The sequence below is a fragment of the Aquarana catesbeiana genome, linkage group LG01 (assembly GCF_042186555.1).
Source record: "Aquarana catesbeiana isolate 2022-GZ linkage group LG01, ASM4218655v1, whole genome shotgun sequence".
NCBI lineage: Eukaryota > Metazoa > Chordata > Amphibia > Anura > Ranidae > Aquarana > Aquarana catesbeiana.
In genome coordinates this window covers 568,254,135-568,278,105 of record NC_133324.1, presented here as the reverse complement: position 1 = coordinate 568,278,105, position 23,971 = coordinate 568,254,135, and the positions used below count along the sequence as shown (strand labels likewise).

The following is a 23,971-nucleotide window of genomic DNA, read 5'->3' as shown; positions in this document are numbered from 1 at the left end:
TCAAGTGAATACTATAAACCCCTCTAGGCAATAGAGATGGATTAGGACGCAACATCGCCTTTTGATGCGAGACCAAGAACGGCTCCTTGCATGAAAGAGCCGCCAGCTCTAACACTCCACTTAGTGAAGTGATAGCAACCAAAGAAGCCATCTTCCGAGATAAGGGACTAACAGTCTCCCAATTGGTTAAAACAATGGCCTCTGCAAAGACAGCCAAGAGCGAATCCCAGTCGCAAGGGCACAAGAGTGGCCTGACATGTGGGACTACCTACGCTACAAGCTGTATGACGTATGAATCAAGGAGTGAGAAACAATGGCCTCTGGAAAAAATGGATAAGGATGAACTAGAACCCTTAACCACTTCCCGACCGGCGCACGCCGATGTACGTCGGCAGAATGGCACGGCTGGGCAAATGGGCGTACCTGTAAGTCCCATTTGAATTCACCGCCTCGCCATTGTGTGTGCGCCGGCCGGGAGCGGACTCGATCGCCGTGGGGATACCCGCGATCGCCTCACTGAGAGGACGAACGGGGAAATGCTGATGTAAACAAGCATCTCCCCGTTCTGCCTAGTGACAGTGTCACTGATCTCTGCTCCCATTGGGAGCAGAGATCAGTGACGTGTCACAGCTAGCCCATTTTTATAGCACTGATTGCTGTATAAATGACAATGGTCCCAAAAATGTGTCAAAAATGTCTGATGTGTCCGCCATAATGTCGCAGTCACAATAAAAATCGCTGATTGCCGCCATTTACTAGTAAAAAAAAATGATTAATAAAAATGCCATAAAACTATCCCCTATTTTGTAAACGCTATAACTTTTGCGCAAACCACTCAATAATCGCTTATTGCGATTTTTTTTACCAAAAATATGTAGAAGAATACGTATCGGCCTAAACTGAGGGAAAAAAAAGTTTTTTAAATAATTTTTTGGGCATATTTATTATAGCAAAAAGTAAACAATAATGCATTTTTTTCAAAATTGACGCTATTTTTTTTGTTTATAGCGCAAAAAATAAAAACCGCAGAGGTGATCAAATACCACCAAAAGAAAGCTCTATTTGTGGGAAAAAAAGGACGTCAATTTTGTTTGGGAGCCACGTCGCACGACCGTGCAATTGTCAGTTAAAGCGACGCAGTGCCGAATCGCAAAAAGTGCTCTGGTCAGGAAGGGGGTAAATTCTTCCGGGGCTGAAGTGGTTAATGGTAATTAAGGCCAATCTCCTTTCCCCTACTGATTGGAGAAAGAAAAGAAAATTTCCCACTCATATTTCTGTGGGTGCCACTTCCTGGCTTCCCACAGGGAAAAAATAGTTTCAAGTCCTGTAATCGAGGTTCCCTGAAACCAGCTTCCAGGGGCTCAACAATGAGGAGATACAGGACTCAAGACCATTAGGTCCCACTGGCCTAGCAGTGTTCAAGGAGCGACCCCCGCAAGCCTCGCTAAGTCATCGTACCAAGCCCTCCTGGGCTAATGCGGCTAACACTATTATCAGTGTTACCGCCTCCCGGATTCTTCCAAAAGATGTGGGAGACGTCGAAACAGATGTAAAGCATCAAATAAGGAAGAACTGGTCCCTAAGGTGTTAGCAGAGCAGGTGCCCCTATTGTTGGTGGGACTTTTGTCCAAGACACAACCTGTTCCCACTTGTAGAACTTGGAATCTAGTAGATCCACCTGCAGAGTTCCCCTTGCCATTATTCTATACCTGGAATATGTACTAGTGATAATGGTATCATTAACTGTTAGCGCAAAGAACAGTGTAACTGAGATGAAAATTTGTAGTGATAGAGAGAGAACTTGTTGTACTGTCTCAGACAGAATGTGGTTCACCTTCCTGAGCTGCATGACTCCTGGTGGTTGATATATATATATATATATATATATATATATGCCTGCAGAGGCATTTCTGGATTACACCTACAACTGGTTCCCCCCAACATCAAGAGCAAGGCGTAGAGGCCAAAAAATCCAACATATTGATGGGTAGTATTTTCTCCTATGGAGACCAAGTCCACTGAACTATAGCCACCTTCAAACCAAATGGAGAAGCTGGCATCAATGGTTATTATCTTCCCATCCCTTCTCCAGATTTCAAACCATCAACCAGCAATCTTAGCTCTGCAATACCCTGGGAACAGAGCCCTCTGGCAATCCAATGCCTGGAACTTCATGTTCCAGACAGAGAGAATGATCCTCTAACCAAAGACTTGGAGTAGGACTGTACGTAGGGAATGTACCTTGACCTAGATACAACTTCCTATTGCAGAAATGTATCAAAGGAAAATCTGGAACAGACTGCTTCCTGAAGAAAGATTATTGAGGTAAACTGAGATTGGCACATATGCGTTTTCAGCAAGTCCAGTACTGGGCTGGGAGCTTTGTGAGCCCTCGGAGCTGTGGCCAGCCCAAAGAGCAGAGTCACAAAAATTAAAAAGACGACTTTGCACTGCAATTTGCATAAAGACTCTTGATGAGCCTGGAAAAAACGGCACATGAAGATATGCGTCATTAATGACTATGGACCCCGAAATTTACCTCTCGCAGAGGTCAACACTAAATGGACAGAGCCTATCTGAAACAGAAGGATGTCCAGCGGCTTAAGCTCTAAGCTAGACCATATGTCCCCATTTGCTTTTAGGACCACTACCGGTTGAGTGTTTGTTTTTTTTTTTTGTTTTTTTCTTTAATAAGCCCGTACCTTCTGCTCCAGCAAGGAATACTCCAGTGGAGCCTCTGCATAGCACATCTTTACTTGTGACCAACACCTAAGACACTGGTGAAAAAACTGAGGTACTCCCAGTAATGGGAGGGGTTATATAGGGAGTGAAATTCCTGTCCTGTCTTGATCCTGCTTAGGCTTCGATCAACAGGGATCAGGCATGATCAAGGTGATGCGGCTGCAGTCCATCTGATGAAAAATGAATGCATCAGGAAAATACTGCAAATGCCAAACCCCACAGTGGCTCAGATGCATCTGACACCACTGTCCATCAGTGGGAAGTGGACACCGCCAGATCATTGAACCTGAGAGCGGTGCACCTGCCTCCCCCAGCTGCCTTTCCTTTCTGGAACCATTTAACTGGTATAACCGGTAAATAACGTAGCAACTATATTAGCCAACCTAATACACAGTCCTCCAAGGATGCAGGCCTAAAACAATGTTGGTTTACTGCTATGCAACCTCTTACGCATGTAAGTGTGCAGGTACCCAGGCATGCTGTTATGTAGGTACCTAAGTATGCAAACATGCAGCTATACAAGTATTCTTGCCATTCATGCATTTATGTATGCAGCTCAAGGCAAATAAGCACATATGTATGTACTCCCAGGCAAACAAGCACATATGCATGTGGCAAACAAGCACATATGCATGTAATCACAGGCAAACAAGCACATATGCATGTAACCACAGGCAAACAAGCAAATATGCATGTAATCAGAGGCAAACAAGCACATATGCATGTAATCACAGGCAAACAAGCCCATATATGCATGTAATCCCAGGCAACCAAGCACATATGCATGTAATCCCAGGCAACCAAGCATATATGCATGTAATCCCAGGCAACCAAGCACATATGCATGTAATCCCAGGCAACCAAGCACATATGTACATAGTCCCAGGAAAATAAGCATGCATGTATACAGCTTACCGTGCATTTTAGCTAGTTTGCAAGCATGCACCTGCTTAACTGCAGTTGGCCCCATGCCCGTCTTTGGTCCAGCCTCTGCAGGGGGAGCGCCGCCCGCCTCGTCGGGGCCGCAGGGGCTAGAGTGGCGAGCGGGCCCGGGGCCACCCATGCTCATGTTTTTTCAAAAAAGTGTATATTTAAACATGCATTTAAGCAACAAGTTTGCAAGCATGTATACTACGCTGCACCTGCCTTCCGAGCAGTCAACAACACTTTAAAGTGAACTGCTATCCATTCAGGGGTGTATCGACTTACAGTTGTACAGTTCCCCCAGATAAGCAGTAAATATGCAGCATATAATCATGACTTGTCTGCCACACAGTTCTCCCATAGTAAGTACTCACACTTTGTTAGTAACCATGGGCTGCTATGTCATGTCTCCAGAGTCCCTGCTAACCACATGGCCATGGCCGCCCTTCCACTTCCTGCCTATATGAAAATAGGCCATACTGAGCAAGCCTGCGCCCTCTAGTGGCTGGAGGAGAAACAGCAGCCCACACGACTAAAAAGTACACAGCATAATTAAACATCACACTGCCCCCAGTGGCCACCGGGAGGACAGACAGTCAGATCTCTTTTTTTTTTTTTTTAAAGAAAAACTGCAAAAATGCAGACTTACCATTCCTGCTGCAGGACTCTGAACATAACAGGAGGCCAATCTTCAACCATCACGGCGAGCTTTGTCATAAAAGACCATCAGAGACTTGGTCCCCCTTAATATGTGGTCTACTCCCCTGGACCTGTATAGCATCTTGGTCAGAACAAACACTCCACAGGGTTCTATTACACAGGGTCCAGCGCCATAAGGATGCATTACAAAAAAACCTTACATCACTACTGTCTCCTTTAGTGATGCAGAGGTCAGTGAGCAGGGGCAGGAGTGTGCAATCTCTGAGTGCAGCTGGACATGGAGATGGACACCCCTGGATATGTTCGATTTAAAAGTTAAAGTTATCTTTGAGGGATGATTTCTCTCCAATGTAGTGGCATTTGGCAGCACAAGCAATGGGAGAGCAGAGTAGCCACTTTTTTTTTTTATGGGAACTATTTTGTTTAACCACTTCCCGCCCGGCCCATAGCAGATGACGGCCGGGCGGTGGTTCAGTTATCCTGACTGGGCGTCATATGACATCCAGTAGGATAACACGTGGGGGCGCGCATCGCGGCGATCGGTGTGTCAGTCTGACACACCGCTACACCAATCTTGATAAAGAGCCTCCGGCGGAGGCTCTTTACCACGTGATCAGCCGTGTCCAATCACAGCTGATCACGATGTCAATAGGAAGAGCCGTTGATCGGCTCTTCCTCACTCGCGTCTGACAGACGCGAGTAGAGGAGAGCCGATCGGCGGCTCTCCTGGCAGGGGGGGTCTGTGCTGATTGTTTATCAGCGCAGCCCCCCCTCAGATCACCACACTGGACCACCAGGGATCGCCACTAGGACCACCAGGGAAGGGGCAACATGTGGATGGCCAGGTATGTACCCAATGGCCATCCACATGTGCCCAGTGTGCCCAGTCAGTGCCCAATCTGTGCCCACAAATGGGCACTGATTGGCACCATTATGTTGCAGTGATGCCCAGCAATGCCACCCTTAGGGGCATCAGTGCAATCAGTGTCATCAGTGCCACCCATCAGTGTCCATCGGAGCCACCTGTCAGTGCCCATCCGTGCCCATCAGTGCCCACCTATCAGTGCCCATCCGTGCCAACTATCAGTGCCACCCATAAGTACCCATCAATGCCACCTACAAGTGCCCATCAATGCCACCTACAAGTGCCCATCAATGCCACCTACAAGTGCCCATCAATGCCACCTACAAGTGCCCATCAATGCCACCTACAAGTGCCCATCAACGCCACCTACGAGCGCCCATTAGTGCCGCCTATGAGTGCCCATCAGTGCCGCATACCAGTGCCACCTATCAGTGCCCATCAGTGCCGCCTATCTGTGACCATCAGTGCCCATTGGTGCCACCTCATCGGTGCCCATCAGTGCCGCCGTATCAGTGCCCGTCAGTGCAGCCATATCAGTGCCCATCATTGAAGAAGAAAACGTACTTATTTACAAAAATTTTTAACAGAAACAAAGAAAAACTTTTTTTTTTCAAAATTTTCCATCTTTTTTTATTTGTTGCGCAAAAAATAAAAACCGCAGAGGTGATCAAATACCACCAAAAGAAAGCTCTATTTGTAGGAACAAAATGATTGGGTACAGTGTTGCATGACCGTACAACTGTCATTCAAATTGCGACAGCGCTGAAAGCTGAAAATTGGCCTGGGCGGGAAGGTGTCTAAGTGCCTGGTATTGAAGTGGTTAAAATTTCAACTTAATGACACAATAGCTTTAAAACAGGTTTTACAATTGGATAAAGGATTACATGAGCTAAAGAGATAAAAAGATTGGGGATTACTCACCACACTGTGTGACTGCAGTTGCTCAAAGAAAATCTATACTGACTTTCCCAATGACGCTGAGCCTCTTCTGAAGAAACCTGAAACAAGTACATGATATGTAATACGTTGTACAATCTGTTACTCAGCCTTTTTTGATTCTGTCTAATTAAATGGATCATCGGGGCATCTTTAACATATACACTCATTTCTGCCATCTATGTGCAGTTGTAAAATTGGTTAGACAGTGACATGCATTATCCACTGCTATGAATTCATTACATCAGTTCTATAGAGGTGGCATTTCTTCGAATATCTATAAATAGCACATTCTGAAGTTGAAGAAATTTTATTTTTCATATACAGTTATAGGTCCTCTCCATCCACACTATTCAAAACAAAAAAAAAAGTTTTGTCTTTAGTTAAACTTTATACCACGCAAGTCCAAAACAAACTGTAAAAAAAAACCTAATGCTGACAAACTGATTTACAGAAACAGGTAATGGTTAGCTATGATTAACCTCTGAAACCAACCTTGTAGTATTTATTCCGCAGACTATCCAAGGTTTCTGGATGGCTCTGTTTCCCTATGTTTGGTTTATACAGGTTATAGGACTTCCCATGTCTATGCTCAGCCAGAACTGCTGAGTACATTTCACCACGAACCTGAATAGGAAAATAATAAATGAGAAAAACAAAACAAAAAAAAAAAAACAACCCACAAAAATAAGCTAGCATTGCTATATTGCACACCTTGTAAGACAAATAGAAGCCTTCCTCTGGTTCGTGAAGCTGCAATTCTTTTTCCAGTGCCTTTTCCCAGTTCAAACCTCGGTCCACGCTGATCTGTAACAGAAAGAGTTTAGTGAGATACACAGCAATTTCTTAATGTCTAGAAAGAAATATATATTACTCAGTGCTCAAGGAATACATTGGAGAAAGGTACATTAAGTAATGGCAGACAAGTATAATTGATTTATCTAGAAAACTTACTTTGTAAAACACAACTTGCCCATCCTGTGGATGCCCAGGGGTCAGGAAAGTTTCTTTACTCTCTTGATATATTTCATCAACTCCAGGTGCTAAATCTGGGAAATTGGAAATTACAACTAAGATTATTCAAACCATTTACAACTCTACTGTACAAACAAGTTCAGGGATAAGTACAATATACTTGCCTAGGAATCTCAGACAAAAGATCCCTTTTATAATAATTAATCAAAGCTTGCCCTGACCCTTTGCATGAGAGCATCAGTCTTACCTAGGATACCCATGTCATATTTTCCATCCTTCTTGTCCTTTTCAATGAGAAAGTCAAATGTGTCAGTAAAAAACTGAAACAGGCTGTTTTGTTTGTGAACTTCTAGGCCCAGCATACGGTTTAAAAATTTAGTCACTGAACACTCTGCAAAAAACAAGCATGGAAACAGATGAGAAATAAAGTCAAAACAGGCCTGAACATATGGCAAAGTAATCTTCACAACCTTCACATGAAGAATGAATCAGTTTACAAGCCTATCTAGAACATAAAGCTAGAAATATATGCAATATTCTTTCAAAAGTATGTACTAAATGTATTATCAATTTGCAACAATCATTTCTATCAATTAAATATACAGTGCCTTGCAAAAGTATTCATCCCCCTTGGCGTTTTTCATGTTTTGTTGCCTGGAATTAACATGGATTGTTTGAGGATTTGCAACATTTAATTTACAGAACATGCCCACAACTTTGAAGATGTTTTTTTTTTTATTGTGAAGCAAACAACAAATAGGACAAAATAACAGAAAAAGTCAATGTGCATAACTATTCACCCCCCTAAAGTCAATACTTTGTAGAGCCACCTTTTGCGGCTATCACAGCTCCAAGTCGCTTTGGATAAGTCTCTCTTTGAGCTTACCACATCTTACCACTGGGATTTCTGCCTATTCCTCCTTGCTAAACTGCTCCAGCTCCTTCAAGTTGGATGGTTTGCGCTTGTGAACAGCAATTTTTATGTCTGACCACAGATTTTCTATTGGATTGAGGTCTGGACTTTGACTAGACCATTCCAACACATTTACATGTTTCCCCTTAAACCACTCAAATGTTGCTTTAGCAGTGTGTTTGGGGTCATTGTCCTGCTGGAATGTGAACCTCCGTCCTAGCGTCAAATCACACAGAGTGGTACAGGTTTTGCTCAAGAATATCCCTGTATTTAGCACCATCCATCTTTCCTTCAACTCTGACCAGTTTCCCCGTCCCGACTGCTGAAAAACATCCCCACAGCATGATGCTGCCACCACCATGTTTCACTGTGGGGATGGTGTTCTTTGGGTGATGTGTTGGGTTTGTGCCAGACACAGCGTTTTCTTTGATGGCCAAAAAGTTCAATTTTAGTCTCATCAGACCAGAGCACCTTCCTCCATACATTTTGGGAGTCTCCTACATGCCTTTCTGAAAACTCAAAACGTGCCATTTAGTTTTTTGCTGAAAGTAATGGCTTTCCTCTGGCCACTCTGCCATAAAGCCCAACTCTATGGAGCGTACGGCTTATTGTTGTCCTATATACAGATACTCCAGTCTCTGCTGTGGAACTCTGCAGCTCCTCCAGGGTTACCTTAGGTCTCTGTGCTGCCTCTCTGATTAATGCCCTCCTTGCCCGGTCTGTGAGTTTTGGTGTGCGGCCGTCTCTTGGCAGGTTTGCTGTTGTGCCTGTTCTTTCCATTTGGTTATGATAGATTTGATAGTGCTCCTAGGGATCATCAAAGATTTGGATATTTTTTTTATAACCTAACCCTGACTTGTACTTCTCAACAACATTGTCCCTTATTTGTTTGGAGAGTTCCTTGGTCTTCATGGCAGTGTTTTCTTAGTGGTGCCTCTTGCTTATGTGTTGCAGCTTCTGGGGCCTTTCAAAAAGGTGTGTATATGTAATGATAGATCATGTGATACTTAGATTGCACATATGTGGACATCATTTCACTAATTATGTGGCTTCTGAAGGTAATTGGTTGCACCAGAGCTTTTTATGGGCTTCATAACAAACGGGGTGAATACATACGTACATGCCAATTATCAGTTTTTTATTTCTGAAAAATAGTTTTAAGTATATATTTTTCTAATTTTACTTCACCAACTTAGACTATTGTGTTCTGATCCATCACATATAATTCAGATTAAAAAAACATTGAACTAAAGGCTGTAATGTAACAAAATAGGTAAAATGCCAAGGGGGGTGAATACTTTTGCAAGGCACTGTATATCTTGGACCTGGCCGGAGGTAGTTTAAATTGGTGTAGCACAATTTAGTCACTGTTAGGAGGTAGACAAAATGGTTGTTGCAAACCTACAGCAAGTTTTTCTCAGCTATTGAAACAAAATCATGCACTTCAACTAATCTCCATGGTTGCTCTTAAAACAGACGGATCTTAAAAAAGCCAAAGTTTGTGTTTTTTTTTTTTGCTTTTTTGCTGTACTTCTCTTGTAGGTTACAGGAGTAAGTTTTATTTGTTCTTTTGTGATCCAGAGTCAGTTGACACACCAGAGTCGCCTCTCACAATCACAGCTCTTCACTTAAAGCAGACCAAAGAGTTGAGTGACTAGCAGCCATGTGATTGCTCAGTTCTCGGTCTAATGCCCCGTACACACGGTCGGACTTTGTTCGGACATTCCGACAACAAAATCCTAGGATTTTTTCCGACGGATGTTGGCTCAAACTTGTCTTGCATACACACGGTCACACAAAGTTGTCGGAAAATCTGATCGTTCTAAACGCGGTGGCGTAAAACACGTACGTCGGGACTATAAACGGGGCAGTGGCCAATAGCTTTCATCTCTTTCTTTATTCTGAGCATGCGTGGCACTTTGTCCGTCGGATTTGTGTACACACGATCGGAATTTCCGACAACGGATTTTGTTGTCGGAAAATTTTATATCCTGCTCTCAAACTTTGTGTGTCAGAAAATCCGATGGAAAATGTGTGATGGAGCCTACACACGGTCAGAATTTCTGACAACAAGGTCCTATCATACATTTTCCATCAGAAAATCCGACCGTGTGTACGGGGCATTAGAGTGACAGCTGTAGTGTCACACAGATGCTATAGCATGGAGGTGAGGTATGTATGTAAATTTTTTATAATTCTATACTTCTTTAACATCCTCACTTTACTGCAAGAAACTAAACATTGTAATATCATAAATATTCTACTCATATCTATGCATCAATTTCAAGAAACCAAATGGTCAATGAGATTGGATATTGAGGTCATACCTTTATCAACAACGACATTGTACTTTGTTTCCCTGCAGCAAATTCCAACAGAAAGTAGACCCTGCTTCATATCTAGAGGAGAAAAACAGTGAGAAAATAACTCATAGTATACATACAAAACAGCTGACACATAACCATAACAGGTGTACTAGTGGAGCTTCTGGTTCACTTAGCACACACTGGACAGTGTTGTGGAATGTTAGGCTTTTTTTTGGAAGAATCTAGTAAAATAAAAATTGCAATAACGAAAAGTAAAGCGACAGCTGAGATAGAGATAGCAGAGACAGGGAGGGTAAAAAAGGGGGAGGGGTATGCCCGTATATCAAGAATGATTTACAAGTGAAGGGGAGAAACGACATCACCAATGGAGCAAGGTAGGAGGTGGAATCCTTAAGGGTAGAGCTTCAAGAGGGAAGAAACCAAGGGGAAAGTAATACAGGGAGTATGCTATAAACCCCCTAACCAGAGAGAGTAGGGGGAGGCAGACCACTTATCAGTTTGGAATGGCGGCAAGGATGGGAAGTGTCATAATGGGGATTTCAATTATCCAGACATAGACTGGGTTGGAAGGAACCGCGCATTCGTCTAAGGCTCACCATTTCCTAAATGTCTTGCAGGACAATTTCATGGGTCATATGGTAAATGCAGTGACAAGAAACAAAGCGTTATGTCAGAACTATTGAGGCTAAAAAAATTATTTTTGAAGGTCAAAATCATATTATTTTACCCATTCTTTGGTGAACGTAAGAAAAGACATTTGTGTTCCTATATATTTTTTCTTAAGAGGTTAAATTGAGTTCATACTGGTGGACAGAGATTTTTCTTAAGAGACTTGAAGGCCCCATGCACACTACCCCCGATCGGAAATGAAAGGTCTGGACATTTAGACACTTAAAGAGAAGAGCCATGGGCTAATGTGTATTGCCAAAAGGAATGTTCATGTTAGAAAAAAAGAATGTGGGTTCTGTTTCAAATAACACTGTATAGAAAACATATATTTTTTTTCTCTGTCCTTGACTGAGGGATAGCGAAAGAGACATTAACAAATTGTGTTTTTGAAATGATCTATATTAATTACTGCAAATATACAAATTAGCTATAATTTCTCATTATATATTAGTAAAATACATTGGAGTAATTATAGGCATAATTAATCAAAAAATGTCACATATTTTGGTTTGTGCATTTTTTTATATATAATTTTTTTTATAATATTCACATAATATCATGGATATAGTAGAGTCTTTAGTAAAATAAATGGATATAGCATAATTGTACGGCTATGAAAAGTTTTAGGGAAATAGAAACTATACTGGTGTAATAATCCTTGTATTTTGAATAACCAGGATGTTTCTTATACAATGACTTAACTTTCAAGGTATGTGAGAAGTTAGGTTAATGACCTTATCCAAATTGTCTTATAACCATATATCCTTGTTTTAGACACCAAATGTACCAAATTTGACATCTTTGACAGATAGATATTTAATAGTTCTGTTAAGCCTAAGTCAAGGGTCATTCATAAATTGAATTTGACATATAAAATAACATTTTAACATTCTCAATTTCTAATCCTATATTGCCTCTACTGAAAACTATGTGTAAGGACACTATAATTTCCCTACAGGTCTGTCCAGGAAATGACATGTTTTTGATGTCACTTACGACATAAAAGGCATTTCCACATCTATTTCTGGGGGGGATAAAGACTGGGGGACACATAGTCGAGGGGGGATCTGGAGACAGAGAGATAAGCAGGAGAAAAGAGTATGGAACAATGTAGGAGAGAGTTGGAGAAGTCCTTTGGGATACCCAGCTGATACTTCTCAAAACAACAGATTTCTTAAATCTCTGGTAATGCATTAATTTATATTTTTACCCTTTGGGTAACTGAAATTGTTTGAGCATATGCTTAACTAAACTAATCAATGTTGGTAGTGTCAGTTTTGGAGTGAGTTGAATTCTAACTGCAGTATGAGTTCTACTCCCTTTTAACAAAGAGATACATATCTTGTTCTATCTCAACAAAACTGCCTTCAAAGTCTTAGAATATACTGTAAATGAGGTTTAAGCTTGAAGGTCTTTGCTTTGAGAAGAAATCACATGTGTTAAATTCAACACCTAGTTTGTTTTTACATAGTCTGTAAAGCCATGGAATGCTATTTACTAAGCTGTCATGAAGTGTTTGTAACAAGAGCTTGTGGTAAAATTTCTCATCATTTGTATTACCCATATAATTGAAGGTAGATTCTTTTTGTATTATCACCAATTATAGTTGATATTATTTTACACTGAATTTTTAGTTAATAAATATATAAATTTTATCATATCGCTGTATTCACTGTTGTCTTCAAACTAGCATAGCTAAACGAACTTGAATTAATTAATTTTATTTGTGGAAAGATCTAAAAATCTCCTAAACCATAGATTTTTGCATAATTCCATAAATATAAATATAAACAACTGACAGTTACTAGACCTACTGATTACAAACAATACAGACATGATCTCGGAAGTGGAAATATGGGGCAATTTTGGAAGCAGAGATCACAGGTCAATTTGTTTCAGCATAAATCACACAAATAGGAAACACAAGGGTAATACAAAGACACTAAATTTCAAAAAAGCCAACTTTTCTAAACTACGCTCCTTGCCAGAAGATATTAAATGGGATAAAATATTAGGAACAAAGAACACGGAGGAAAAATGGGAGTGTTTTATAAGCATATTAAATAAAGGTATTGGCCAGTGTATCCTAATGGGAAATACATTTAAAAGATCTAACAAAAGTCCTGGGTGGCTTAACTCCAATGTAAAAATGCATATAAAAGCAAAGGATTCAAACAATACAAAAAACTCTTGTGGGGAATGTGGCGCTGTTCAAAAGTGAATGAAATTAAAATAGTACCCCAGAAAAATTGTTACAATATGTGAGAAGTACTGTAAAAAAAATGTGTAAATAGTAAACAAACAGTATGTCATGTGTAAATGCCACATATGTAAAACATCACGTAATATTATAAAGTGAAGTGCAAATAAAGCTGGAGTATAAATAGTTCTAAAAGAAATACATGCACCCAAAAATGAACATAACAAATATATAAATATGTGCGTAATATTAGTGCTGATTTAAAAAATCCCAAAAAAACGCATAAGGTATACCCAAAAAATGCACAATTAGAATCAATGGTGTAATAAATAATTGACGTGATAGTGCACCAAAATTATCAAAAATAAGATCCAAATGATATAAGTGTCCAAACAAAAATAAAGTTCTATATATGTAAAAAAGAAAAAAGAAAAAATCTGTGAGAAGTGTCTTTGCTTCCAAAGGATCCTGTGTGAATTGTTGTGGTTGTTATGTGATCTCCTCCTCTGGAACCCCCAATTGTGTCCCCACTCACCAAAAAGCCCAACCCCTGCAGGGGTAATGAGCAAATGAATGTAAATCCACTGGCAGAAATCAATCGGTGTCCCCCTCTGTGATTCCACGATCTCCTTCCTGGTTGGGTTATCGCTAGTCCTTTAAAAAAGTCCACCAGAGCGTATCCATATGTATGGAGAAGAGAGGAGCCTCATAGTGTAAATCCAAAAATTTATTATTTAGCCAGTCAGCTTACATTAAAACAAAATAAAATGAAATAGGTCAAACGAATGGTATCTGACTGAGAAGTGACACTGCTCCACCGGCTAGTGAAGAGCCAATAGCCGAGACAGTAGCGAGGCAGCGGCGTGCGTTCCACAGCCGGACTGCCGGAAACCGGAAGTAAACGAACAACAGCTTACAGCGACCTATGCGTACCAACGTGACCACGCCTTACGCGTTTCATCATCAAGACGTCATCTGAGGCGCCTCCGGCTGTGGAACGCACACCGCTGCCTCGCTACTGTCTCGGCTATTGGCTCTTCACTAGCCGGTGGAGCAGTGTCACTTCTCAGTCAGATACCATTCGTTTTACCTATTTCATTTTATTTTAATGTAAGCTGACTGGCTAAATAATACATTTTTGGATTTACACTATGAGGCTCCTCTCTTCTCCATACATATGGATACGCTCTGGTGGACTTTTTTAAAGGACTGGCGGTAACCCAACCAGGAAGGAGATCGTGGAATCACAGAGGGGGACACCGATCGATTTCCGCCAGTGGATTTACATTCATATGCTCATTACCCATGCAGGGGTTGGGCTTTTCGGTGAGTGGGGACACAATTGGGGGTTCCAGAGGAGGAGATCACATAACAACCACAACAATTCACACGGGATCCTTTGGAAGCAAAGACACTTCTCACAGATTTTTTCTTTTTTACATATATAGAACTTTATTTTTGTTTGGACACTTATTTTTGATAATTTTGGTGCACTATCACGTCAATTATTTATTACACCATTGATTCTAATTGTGCATTTTTTGGGTATACCTTATGCGTTTTTTTGGGATTTTTTAAATCAGCACTAATATTACGCACATATTTATATATTTGTTATGTTCATTTTTGGGTGCATGTATTTCTTTTAGGACTATTTATACTCCAGCTTTATTTGCACCTGACTTTATAATATTACGTGATGTTTTACACATGTGGCATTTACACATGACATACTGTTTGTTTACTATTTACACATTTTTTTACAGTACTTCTCACATACTGTAACAATTTTTCTGGAGTACTATTTTAATTTCATTCACTTTTGAACAGCGCCACATTCCCCACGAGAGTTTTTTAGTCTTTTTGGATTTCACCTCGGTGTTTTTCCATTTTTTTGGGGGGGCTGCAGTTCTCTTTAAATATTGTTCTAAGCGCGGAATATTTGAGTTTGTTCAAACAATACAAGGCTAAGGGGTCATCATCAGCATTCAAACTTTACAAAGAATGCAATAAGAAATGTAAGAGTGCAATCTGGGTGGCTAAGATAGAACACGAAAGGCACATAGCAGAGAAGAGTAAAAAAAAAAAAAAAAAAAAAAAAAAGAACTTCTTTAAGTACATAAATAGTAAGAAAGGGAGGTCAGAACATTCTGGCCCTATAAAGAATGATGAAGGGAATCTGGTTACAAAAGATGGAGAGATGGCAAAGATTTTGAATTTATTCTTCTCCTTTGTCTTCACGAGGGAAACAGGGGGATTCAGTTACCAAGACTGCAATGTTTATCCTCATGACACGTCACAGAAAGCACCCTCCTGGCTAACGGAGGTTATAATTTGAAACAGACTTGAAAAACTTAACATTAATAAGTCAATGGGACCAGATGGCTTACACCCAAGGGTCCTTAATTAACTCAATCAAGTGATTGCCGGACCATTGTTCCCAATTTTTACGAACAGTCTACTGACTGGAATGGTACCAGCTGATTGAAAAAAAGCCAATATTGTACCAATATTTAAAAAAGGGCTGAGATACATCCCTGGGAACTACAGACCAGTTAGCCTAACATCAATAGTTTGGAGGGGATGATAAGGGACTATATACAAAAGACTTTAGTAATAAAAACTGTATTATTAGCAGTAATCCACATGGATTCATGAAAAATCATTCTTGCCAAACTAATCTATTAACCTTCTATGAGGAGGTGAGCTGCCATCTAGATAAAGGAAGGCCTGTAGACGTGGTGTATCTGGATTTTGCAAAGGCATTCGATACAGTTCCCCATATACGTTTGCTGTACAAACTAAGGTCTGTCGGCATGGACCATAGGGTGAATACATGGATTGAAAACTGGCTACGGGGGTGAGTCCACCTGGCTACCGGAAACCGAAAGCTGACTGGTTGCAATGAATTACCTATTCTGTATATCACTACTGTTCTATTTTCCATTGGTTTCAGCGGAGCTTAAAAAAAATTATGAACAGCTTCCAGCTACAAAAAGGATGTTATTTCAAAAAAAATGTGTACTGTGTTGACTGATCCAGGACTGAATGGATTCCCAGAAAATATGCAAGACAGCCAAGATTTGACTACAACTAGTAGCAACACTAAAATGTTAATTTTAAGTTGGTTCGGATTTGCATTAAATTAACTAATATGTTGGTGTTGTAAATGTGAACTAAAGTTGGCACACCGTACGTCATAGTTGTAATTATTTGAAACAATACTGTGTGAATGATATCCTGTACCCATTGATATACTGCTTTAAATTCAAAATGGAAATTATACACCATAAAAATACTGCCGTGTTCTGGTAGAAAAAAATATTTACCAAGCCGTTATAAGAAACCAATAGGCCTGAGATCAATTTTACTTTTGTTTAAAGGCACCAAATGTATCAAAAGTTTGCTTATCTCTACAACAACTGAAATACAGGCAGTCTCCTAGTTACAAACATCTGACTTACAAACGGAGGAAGACAACAGGAAGGGAGAGGAAATCTACCCCTAGGAAGGGAAATTCACTCCTGTAAGAGTTATTATGGGAAAACTGATGCTCCACTAATGCTTTATCACCAATCCTTGTTTCCACAACAACCCAGAATTTTCAAAATCCAAATGTCATTGGGAAAGAAAGTGAGGTAAAATCTTCTGAACAGGGGCACAGACAGCAAAACAAATGTTACAGGGGTGTTAATCCTCCCCTATCCAAAAAGCTTTTTTTTTGCCTGGAGCTACACGTTAAAAATGTACCGTTCCGACTTACAAACAAATTCAGCTTAAGAACAAACCTACAGACCCTATCTTGTTTGTAACCCGGCGACTGCCTGTATTTTGTTTTGGATTTGCATTTAGTAAAAAGATGTGTGTGTTATACTGTATATTCCAATGTTACCAGCCATTACAGCTTACAGGAAGCATAGCAGAGTCTGCATGCAGTTTAACTACTCAAATGGTAATCTAATGGTGTTAGAAAATGTCTTGAAAGACAGAGTATGATTTTTTTTTTTTTTTAGAACGCATGTAAATGCATTCAGACTAATAAGTTTGCATGTTTGTGTGCATTTTATATTTGTATTTGAAATCAAAGTTTAGAGTCTGCCCACAGTATGGGTCAAAATGCAGATGGCACACATAATAAAAATGTCGTGCTCACTGTAAAATCCTTATCTTGGAATCTACTGAGGAACACAAGAAGTCCCTAATCATCTAGTTAAACTGCTGCCTACAGCCTTAGGCCAGCCTAGAATTAACACAACTATCAGCATGCAATAGTTTTGTAGCAAAGCAATAATGAGAGCACGATCGTAAATACAGAGGAGTGGAGACCTGTGTCCCTTAGGACTCCAAAAAAAAGAGTTCTGTGAATGAATGAACTACAAGTACTGACAGCCTTTGCTTCTGCTGGCTTGTAGTTCTCAATGAACTACCAGGGTGCTGTTGAGCGCTCTGGTAGTCCAATGATTCTTTCTGTCTTTGTGAAACCGCCTGTCCATACATGTACAGGCAGAAAGCTTACAATGACAGTCTGTAGGAGTTCTTCATGGCACCCCTTGCAGAAAAAAAAAAAAAGTGCATTATTATTATTTTTTTAAAGTGAACTTTAACACGGCAGAGCTGTAGAAAAGACACCCATCTTCCTAGGAAACTAAAAAAAACTGAGGCATACTGATAGTGGGAGGGGTTGTCTTAGGCTGGCCTACATTTTTTTTTTGTTTGCCAGTGTCCAGTCCTCCTGTAGGTGGCAGAAAGTAAAAACGTTCAGTGTCCTTCAATGGATGAGAAAGAAACATGCTTATAAAATACATTCCCAATCATATGCTCTTGGAAGTAAATGTGTCTAAAATTCTACTGAAGGCGCAACATCGAAATAGCAACGGTTTTGTTCTTTTATATAGGGTAATTTTAAATATACTGTGGCCCTAAATGGTCTAATCTGATTAGGTAACTTATTGTAAACCCGATTTATGAAATTTGAGCTGGGCATATATATCCGCAGTGTTTTCTTATCTCTCTTCAAAGCACTTAGTCTTGTAGCTCTGTCCTGCTCTGTTAGATAGACGTGTGTGTCGGAGGAGTTTGCTATAAATAGATTATTAGCAGCCAGCTAAATTACACACAGGCAAGCTCTGCATGTGTAGGGAAGGGGGTGTATGCCTTTCCTCCAATCAGCTTTTTCACAGCATCTCACTTTCCCTGTAGGAGGAGTGTCCTCTCCTCCTACAGGGGAATCAGGAAGTGAAAATTCTAACAGGACATGCACTTTCTAAACAGTATATCAAGGTGAAGACAGAAGATATACATGTAAAACTTATATAGGGAGATTTGTTTCATCCCTGTGTATCATCGGAGGCTGTTCACTTCACTGGGTTTATATCTGCTTTAACTAAGAGGCTGTAGATAAAGTTAGATATACACACAGAGCTATATCTTCCCCTAGCTAGTTATAACTTAGCTATTTTGAGATATCTACACGTGCTGGTTTTTGAGTATTATATAATCACAATATGGAGAGGGGAGCCAACAGATTTAAAAAAAAAAAAAGAGTGAATTTTGTTTAAGTGCAAATTACCCTGGAAGAAAGCAGCAGGACCTCCTGGGTACCCTTGTGGAGGAGGCACATCCCTTTGTGTCTGGTTCAGGATAGCTGATAATATCTGTTCCAGTGATCTTGACCCATACTACACAGATAGGAAAAGCAATTAACAACACAATTTTCAAACAATCAATAGAAAAAAAAATCAATGCCCCAAATCACACTTGTTTTTACATATAGAATGATGTCTACAGGAAGACTTAAATTACTGGCTACAGCACAGCATTCTCTGTAGATTCCTGTGCTGTGTTTGGACCATAAAATCTGTTCAATTTTTTAAAGACCTAACAAAGTCAACTCCTAAATTTAGATCCAAGCTTAGCAATAAGTGACATAGCTTACAGTCATTAGATGTGTCCCCTTTGTGCTTCTGTTCTGCTGCAGTCTCAATATAAAACCATTACATTTTTATTACATGTATAAAATCACGTGTATAAAAGACTTAAGCAAATCTATAGAAAACCCCTTCTGTAAATAATGCTTATCCAAAAATACAAAGTAATTATGTGTCAGGATACATTCAAGGAGCTGGAGAATGAACTTGTTGAAAGGCAAAAGAAACTTGATGCTGCTCAAGGAGAAAATCAGAAACAACCTTGATGCCCTGCCCATGGGGGATACAGGAATAAAGTGTCTCTATATCAATAGCCATCAGCAGGGCATCGGGGGAAATCAGAACACCATCGATCGTTTTGTAAGGATCGATGGTGTCCTTGAAATAAAATGGGAGCTGGGTGACATTGTGGGGTTAGAAAGAAATCAACATATTTACTAGCTTTTTCTGTCAGAAAACCCATTCCTGTCACTATGGGGCGCCCCGGCAGGAAGGTAAGACTTTTATGACTTTTATTCAAATAGCCAAACGTATCCTTATCAATAAGGGCTTGTACATAGGATTGCATTAGGAGCATTCTAAACTCACTGGTAAATTTATCTATCACATTGGCTGAAATGCATTTATACCAAGAAGTGTTATTTGGAATCTTCAAGCACATCGCCTCTTAGAAAGATGGGGTTGGGGGTCATGAGGACCGAATTGCCCCCCTTGTCAGATGGCTTGAAGACTACGTCCTGACGGTCAAGTAGGGACCTAAGAGCATGACGCAGATTAGCTGTGAAATTGTCAGAACTAATCAATGTGTGGACTTTAAGCCATTTAATCTCTTTAATCATTTGACATAGAAAAGCCCTCTTTCTTCTCCCCTGCCCCCCTTTTTTGAATAACGATACCCATCTCCTGGAGGAACTTATACTTAAAAGGACTGCATCGGCTTAGTGGAAGTATTATAATCTGATGTTTTTTTTTTTTTTTGTCATGCCCGTCACCGCTATATGTTATTTGCCCTTCCCCTTCAAGAAACATGGTACCCATTATCCCCACCCCCTCCCCCCTTCCCAAATGCCATTACCCCTTTCTCCTACTCCCTTACTTTTTTTTTAGGACTCCAGATGAGAGATTACACAGCTGGCATATTCTATTCCTTCACGTAGCTTCGATATCTTCATATCAGTAGCACACCCTTTGTCTGATTCTGGTATCCTGTTTTTTCTGTACGGTATGCTCCTGACCTCTAATCCTGGTTTATGTTCTGTCTCAATATGGATTTTTGATATACAATTCTTTCACTGCATGTCTACTGTTATGTTGAACTGTATATTGCCTTTATTTACAATAAAATTTTGATTGGAAAGAAAAAAAAACTTCAACTTAATATTGGGTGTAGCTTGTTGAACAGCTTGTCACCCTCAAAAAAAACAGAGCTAGATGTCTCCACCTCAGAGTCACCCCAACATTCATTCTCCTCTAATAATTGCATAAGATCCCGAAGCGCCCTAAAAAGTCAGCTACAGTAAAGCCATTATACTGGTCTTTATTAGCCTTATCAGATCTTTTTTTTAACTTGATCAAACAAACTTTTCGGCTTGGTGAGCTTATTTTTGATTTATGTTATCAAGTAAGCTCATGTGCTTGATAATTTTGTACTTTGAAATTTTATGTTTTTACCCTTCTAGCTCCCCTCACCTCCTGAAGAAGCAGGGGTGTTCCCACGAAATGCACTGACACAGAGAGAGACTGCCTACCCATGGAAGACACCTTATTTAGCTACATAATTCTATCAGTTCCATCATTATTCTGTCGCTTCAAGGGTTGAATTTTGCATTATTTTGACACGGTGTTTAACTCTATGGGTGGTTTCTGAGGGAGGTTTTCTATACATTTGCTTATGTCTTTTATCCATGTGATTTTATGCATGTTGGAATAAAAAGATAATGATTTTATATTGACTGTGTTTTGGGGTTAATAGAGGCTTCCATGAATGGAGATGTTGGGCAGAAAGAGCAGGTATAGTCGGGAACCCTTGATGAGTGCCTGTCACACCTCCCTCAGCTAACCGGAGACGGCAGCAGAAGTGGCACACACTACTGGCTGTAATTAATGTTCCTTGTGCTGATTTTTTACTTTGACTAAACTTAAGTTTTAAGCAAACAACCCATTAGGAAAAGCAGTCCTACTAACCTTGTTTTCAAAGTTGTACTTGCTGAGATCTCTGGATTCTGTGGCTCTCCGGTCCCCATGAGTAAGTGCACCCTGTTTGAACAGATCCCATGAAGTAATGAGAAGCAGATCAGAGTCAGAGGGATTTTGACTTACCTGTAAATTCCATATCTTGAAGTACAGTACAATACAGTCCAGTCCACTTATTTATTCCTCATGTGTTATAGGCTTGTACCTTCAGGTGACTGTACACTGGCAAGCTTTTGAGGACATACCACAGCCTTCCCCACCCCCGGCTGCCTCCCCTATACCCTACTCCATTTCATGAGTGCTCAATTTTGCAATGCAGATTAACAAGGATAGTTTAGGAGGGGTGTCTTGTAGTGTACTCCAAAATACTGAATTTATAGGCAAGTCAAAATTTCTCTGATCTTAATTGCAATGGATGTTGCCAAGCAATGAATACAGAGATGGGTAACTAGGCAAGCAAACCTGTGCCAAAAGGCTCAAAAAACAACAGGGGTTAAATACCCAAGCTCAGAGTGCTGCTGCAATCTGGATATTAGTTCATGACTCATGATGTGTTCCAGGGCATCTACACATCTGCATAAAAAGATTAAAATTAATACAAAATAATAAAATAGTGAAGCCGATTTCTCTGGGAAGGAGAAGAGGTCCATCACATCAAGAAACTAGCAAAAAACTGGGGATTCACAGACAGGGGAGATTTACTAAAACTGGCGTACACAGAATCTGGTGCAGCTGTGCATAGTAACTAATCAGCTTCTAGGTTTTATTGTAAAAGTTTAAAGTGGTTGTAAAGGTAAACGATTTTTTTACCTTAATGCATTATCTGTTTTGAGGTAAAAAAATCTTTTAATGGTAGCTCCCCCCCAGCCCCTCCTATGGGGGAACATAGCAGGTGGGAGGTGCCAGAAAAAGTAAGACATGTTTATTAGTTTAGTAACAATAATGTAAAATAATTAAGCTTTACAATCGCTTTAATCGAACAAGCTGAAGTTAGAAGTTAACTGGTTACTATTCACAGCTGCCCTGGATTCTGTGTGAACCAGTTTTAGTAAATCTCCCCCACAGAGTCTAACACCCCAGGGGGCGTTTCCTCCAAAGCTTGCCAGTGTCCAATCACCTGAAGGTATGAGCCTATAACCTATCGGCTATGAATAAGTTGCCTGTGTCATGTCCGATTAGGATTTTTTTTTTTATACTAAAATATATATATACTGTATTACAGTATACATTACAAAATATATACTGTACTTACCAAGCTCTCCAGTCTCTTGGCCACAATAGAAGCAAACCGCCTCTCTCCAGCAAGTTCTGATATAAGGAAAACGTATTCAGGAGCAGACACCTGGTTGGAGCGGTGAGTGCGACCTAGAAATTATGGTAAAATTGTTTTCTTATAGCAAGGGAGACTATAGACAGTGACACAGATTGAAAGTAAAGATATTAAATCATCATATTTCAAACCATACATAACGCACCAAACTGTTGTATAGCTCTATCAGCACTCCACGGCAGTTCCAGTGTCATGTGTACCCGTCGGCGTTGATTTGGTACCCGCCGGTCAGCCTGTAGTGAAATACCTGAACTCGATGCTTCAGAAATAATTGCCACCAGCTTCATGTGTAGCGATTTCAAAAAACAAAAGCGTCACTAAATTAGAGATTAAACTATAGATTATCAAGAGAGCAGAATAAAAAAAGGTGGCCTTACCTTGCTCCCATTCATAAAACGTTCCTTCTCCCTTAAATTGACATTATCTATGGATAGATTCTGCTCAGCCCGAGAATCAAACCCGAGCGAGCCATCACTGCGACGAACCACACGACCCTTCCTGCCAGTCATCTAAGGAACAGAGACACTTGTATAACTCTTTAAAAAATTAAGGTTATGGCATGTTTTGAGAAGACATAATCAACATACCTCCGCCACTTTGTCTGGACCTCCAAGCTGGTCTATAAGCATGTCCAAAGTGTTAAGAGGCAGCTCCTTGCCTAATTCTTCCACCTTGGCCAAAAGATCCATCTTCATTTGTTCCACCTGTTCTGGGCCTACGAAAAGATAAAATAAAGTACAGGATGTCACTAACATATGTATATCTAAATCTCCTTCACCATGACATCTTGAGTAGGATATGACTTTTGGATACAAGCGTGACCTTGGGCAATTTTAAGTTGGACACTACTGACCTAAGTCAATTTGATTTGTAAAAAATGAAAAAGCAAAATGCCCATAATGGCATTCCCATCGTGCTTACCACGATCAGGTATTGTTAGCCCATTTAAGGTGTGTTCCACAAAGATGACGTCATCATTATCCTGTAGGGACTCAGGGGAGGAATTAGAGTCACTGTCCAGCACGCCATCAGAATCCGAGCTGCTTTCCTCACTGATGCGTAATAATCCAGCAAGATCACAGCGTGAAAACTTTCCAGTGCGTGGTTTTCCTCGTTCTTAAAAAAAGAAAAAATAGCAAAAACCATGGCATGGTAAAAACAAGCTGATGCAATATTATTTACAGAGAGCAAAGTAAGAACTCAAAAGACATAAAGCTAGACCATACTACACAGAATGAGGGAAGAATATTTTAAGCAAACTTCACTTACAAAAGAATGTTTTGCTGATTCTCTCTCCCCCCCCGCCGCCT

At 40.2% G+C, this 23,971-nt stretch overlaps 1 protein-coding gene across 4 annotated transcripts in view; it reads right to left on the bottom strand.

The window, feature by feature from the left end:
- Nucleotides 1-23,971, bottom strand: part of SBNO2 (strawberry notch homolog 2) — a 172,698-nt gene that overhangs the window by 17,261 nt on the left and 131,466 nt on the right. For all 4 annotated transcript variants that reach the window (XM_073597129.1, XM_073597137.1, XM_073597147.1 and 1 more), the window contains 13 exons: nucleotides 23,583-23,777; nucleotides 23,249-23,376; nucleotides 23,039-23,170; nucleotides 22,807-22,942; nucleotides 22,584-22,696; nucleotides 21,323-21,394; nucleotides 18,781-18,889; nucleotides 10,343-10,414; nucleotides 7,350-7,493; nucleotides 7,082-7,176; nucleotides 6,842-6,934; nucleotides 6,623-6,754; nucleotides 6,113-6,189 (listed from right to left, as the gene is read on the bottom strand). In XM_073597129.1, coding sequence (XP_073453230.1) covers nucleotides 6,113-6,189; nucleotides 6,623-6,754; nucleotides 6,842-6,934; nucleotides 7,082-7,176; nucleotides 7,350-7,493; nucleotides 10,343-10,414; nucleotides 18,781-18,889; nucleotides 21,323-21,394; nucleotides 22,584-22,696; nucleotides 22,807-22,942; nucleotides 23,039-23,170; nucleotides 23,249-23,376; nucleotides 23,583-23,777 — 1,498 coding nt within the window. The remainder of the gene's footprint in view (nucleotides 1-6,112; nucleotides 6,190-6,622; nucleotides 6,755-6,841; nucleotides 6,935-7,081; nucleotides 7,177-7,349; nucleotides 7,494-10,342; nucleotides 10,415-18,780; nucleotides 18,890-21,322; nucleotides 21,395-22,583; nucleotides 22,697-22,806; nucleotides 22,943-23,038; nucleotides 23,171-23,248; nucleotides 23,377-23,582; nucleotides 23,778-23,971) is intronic.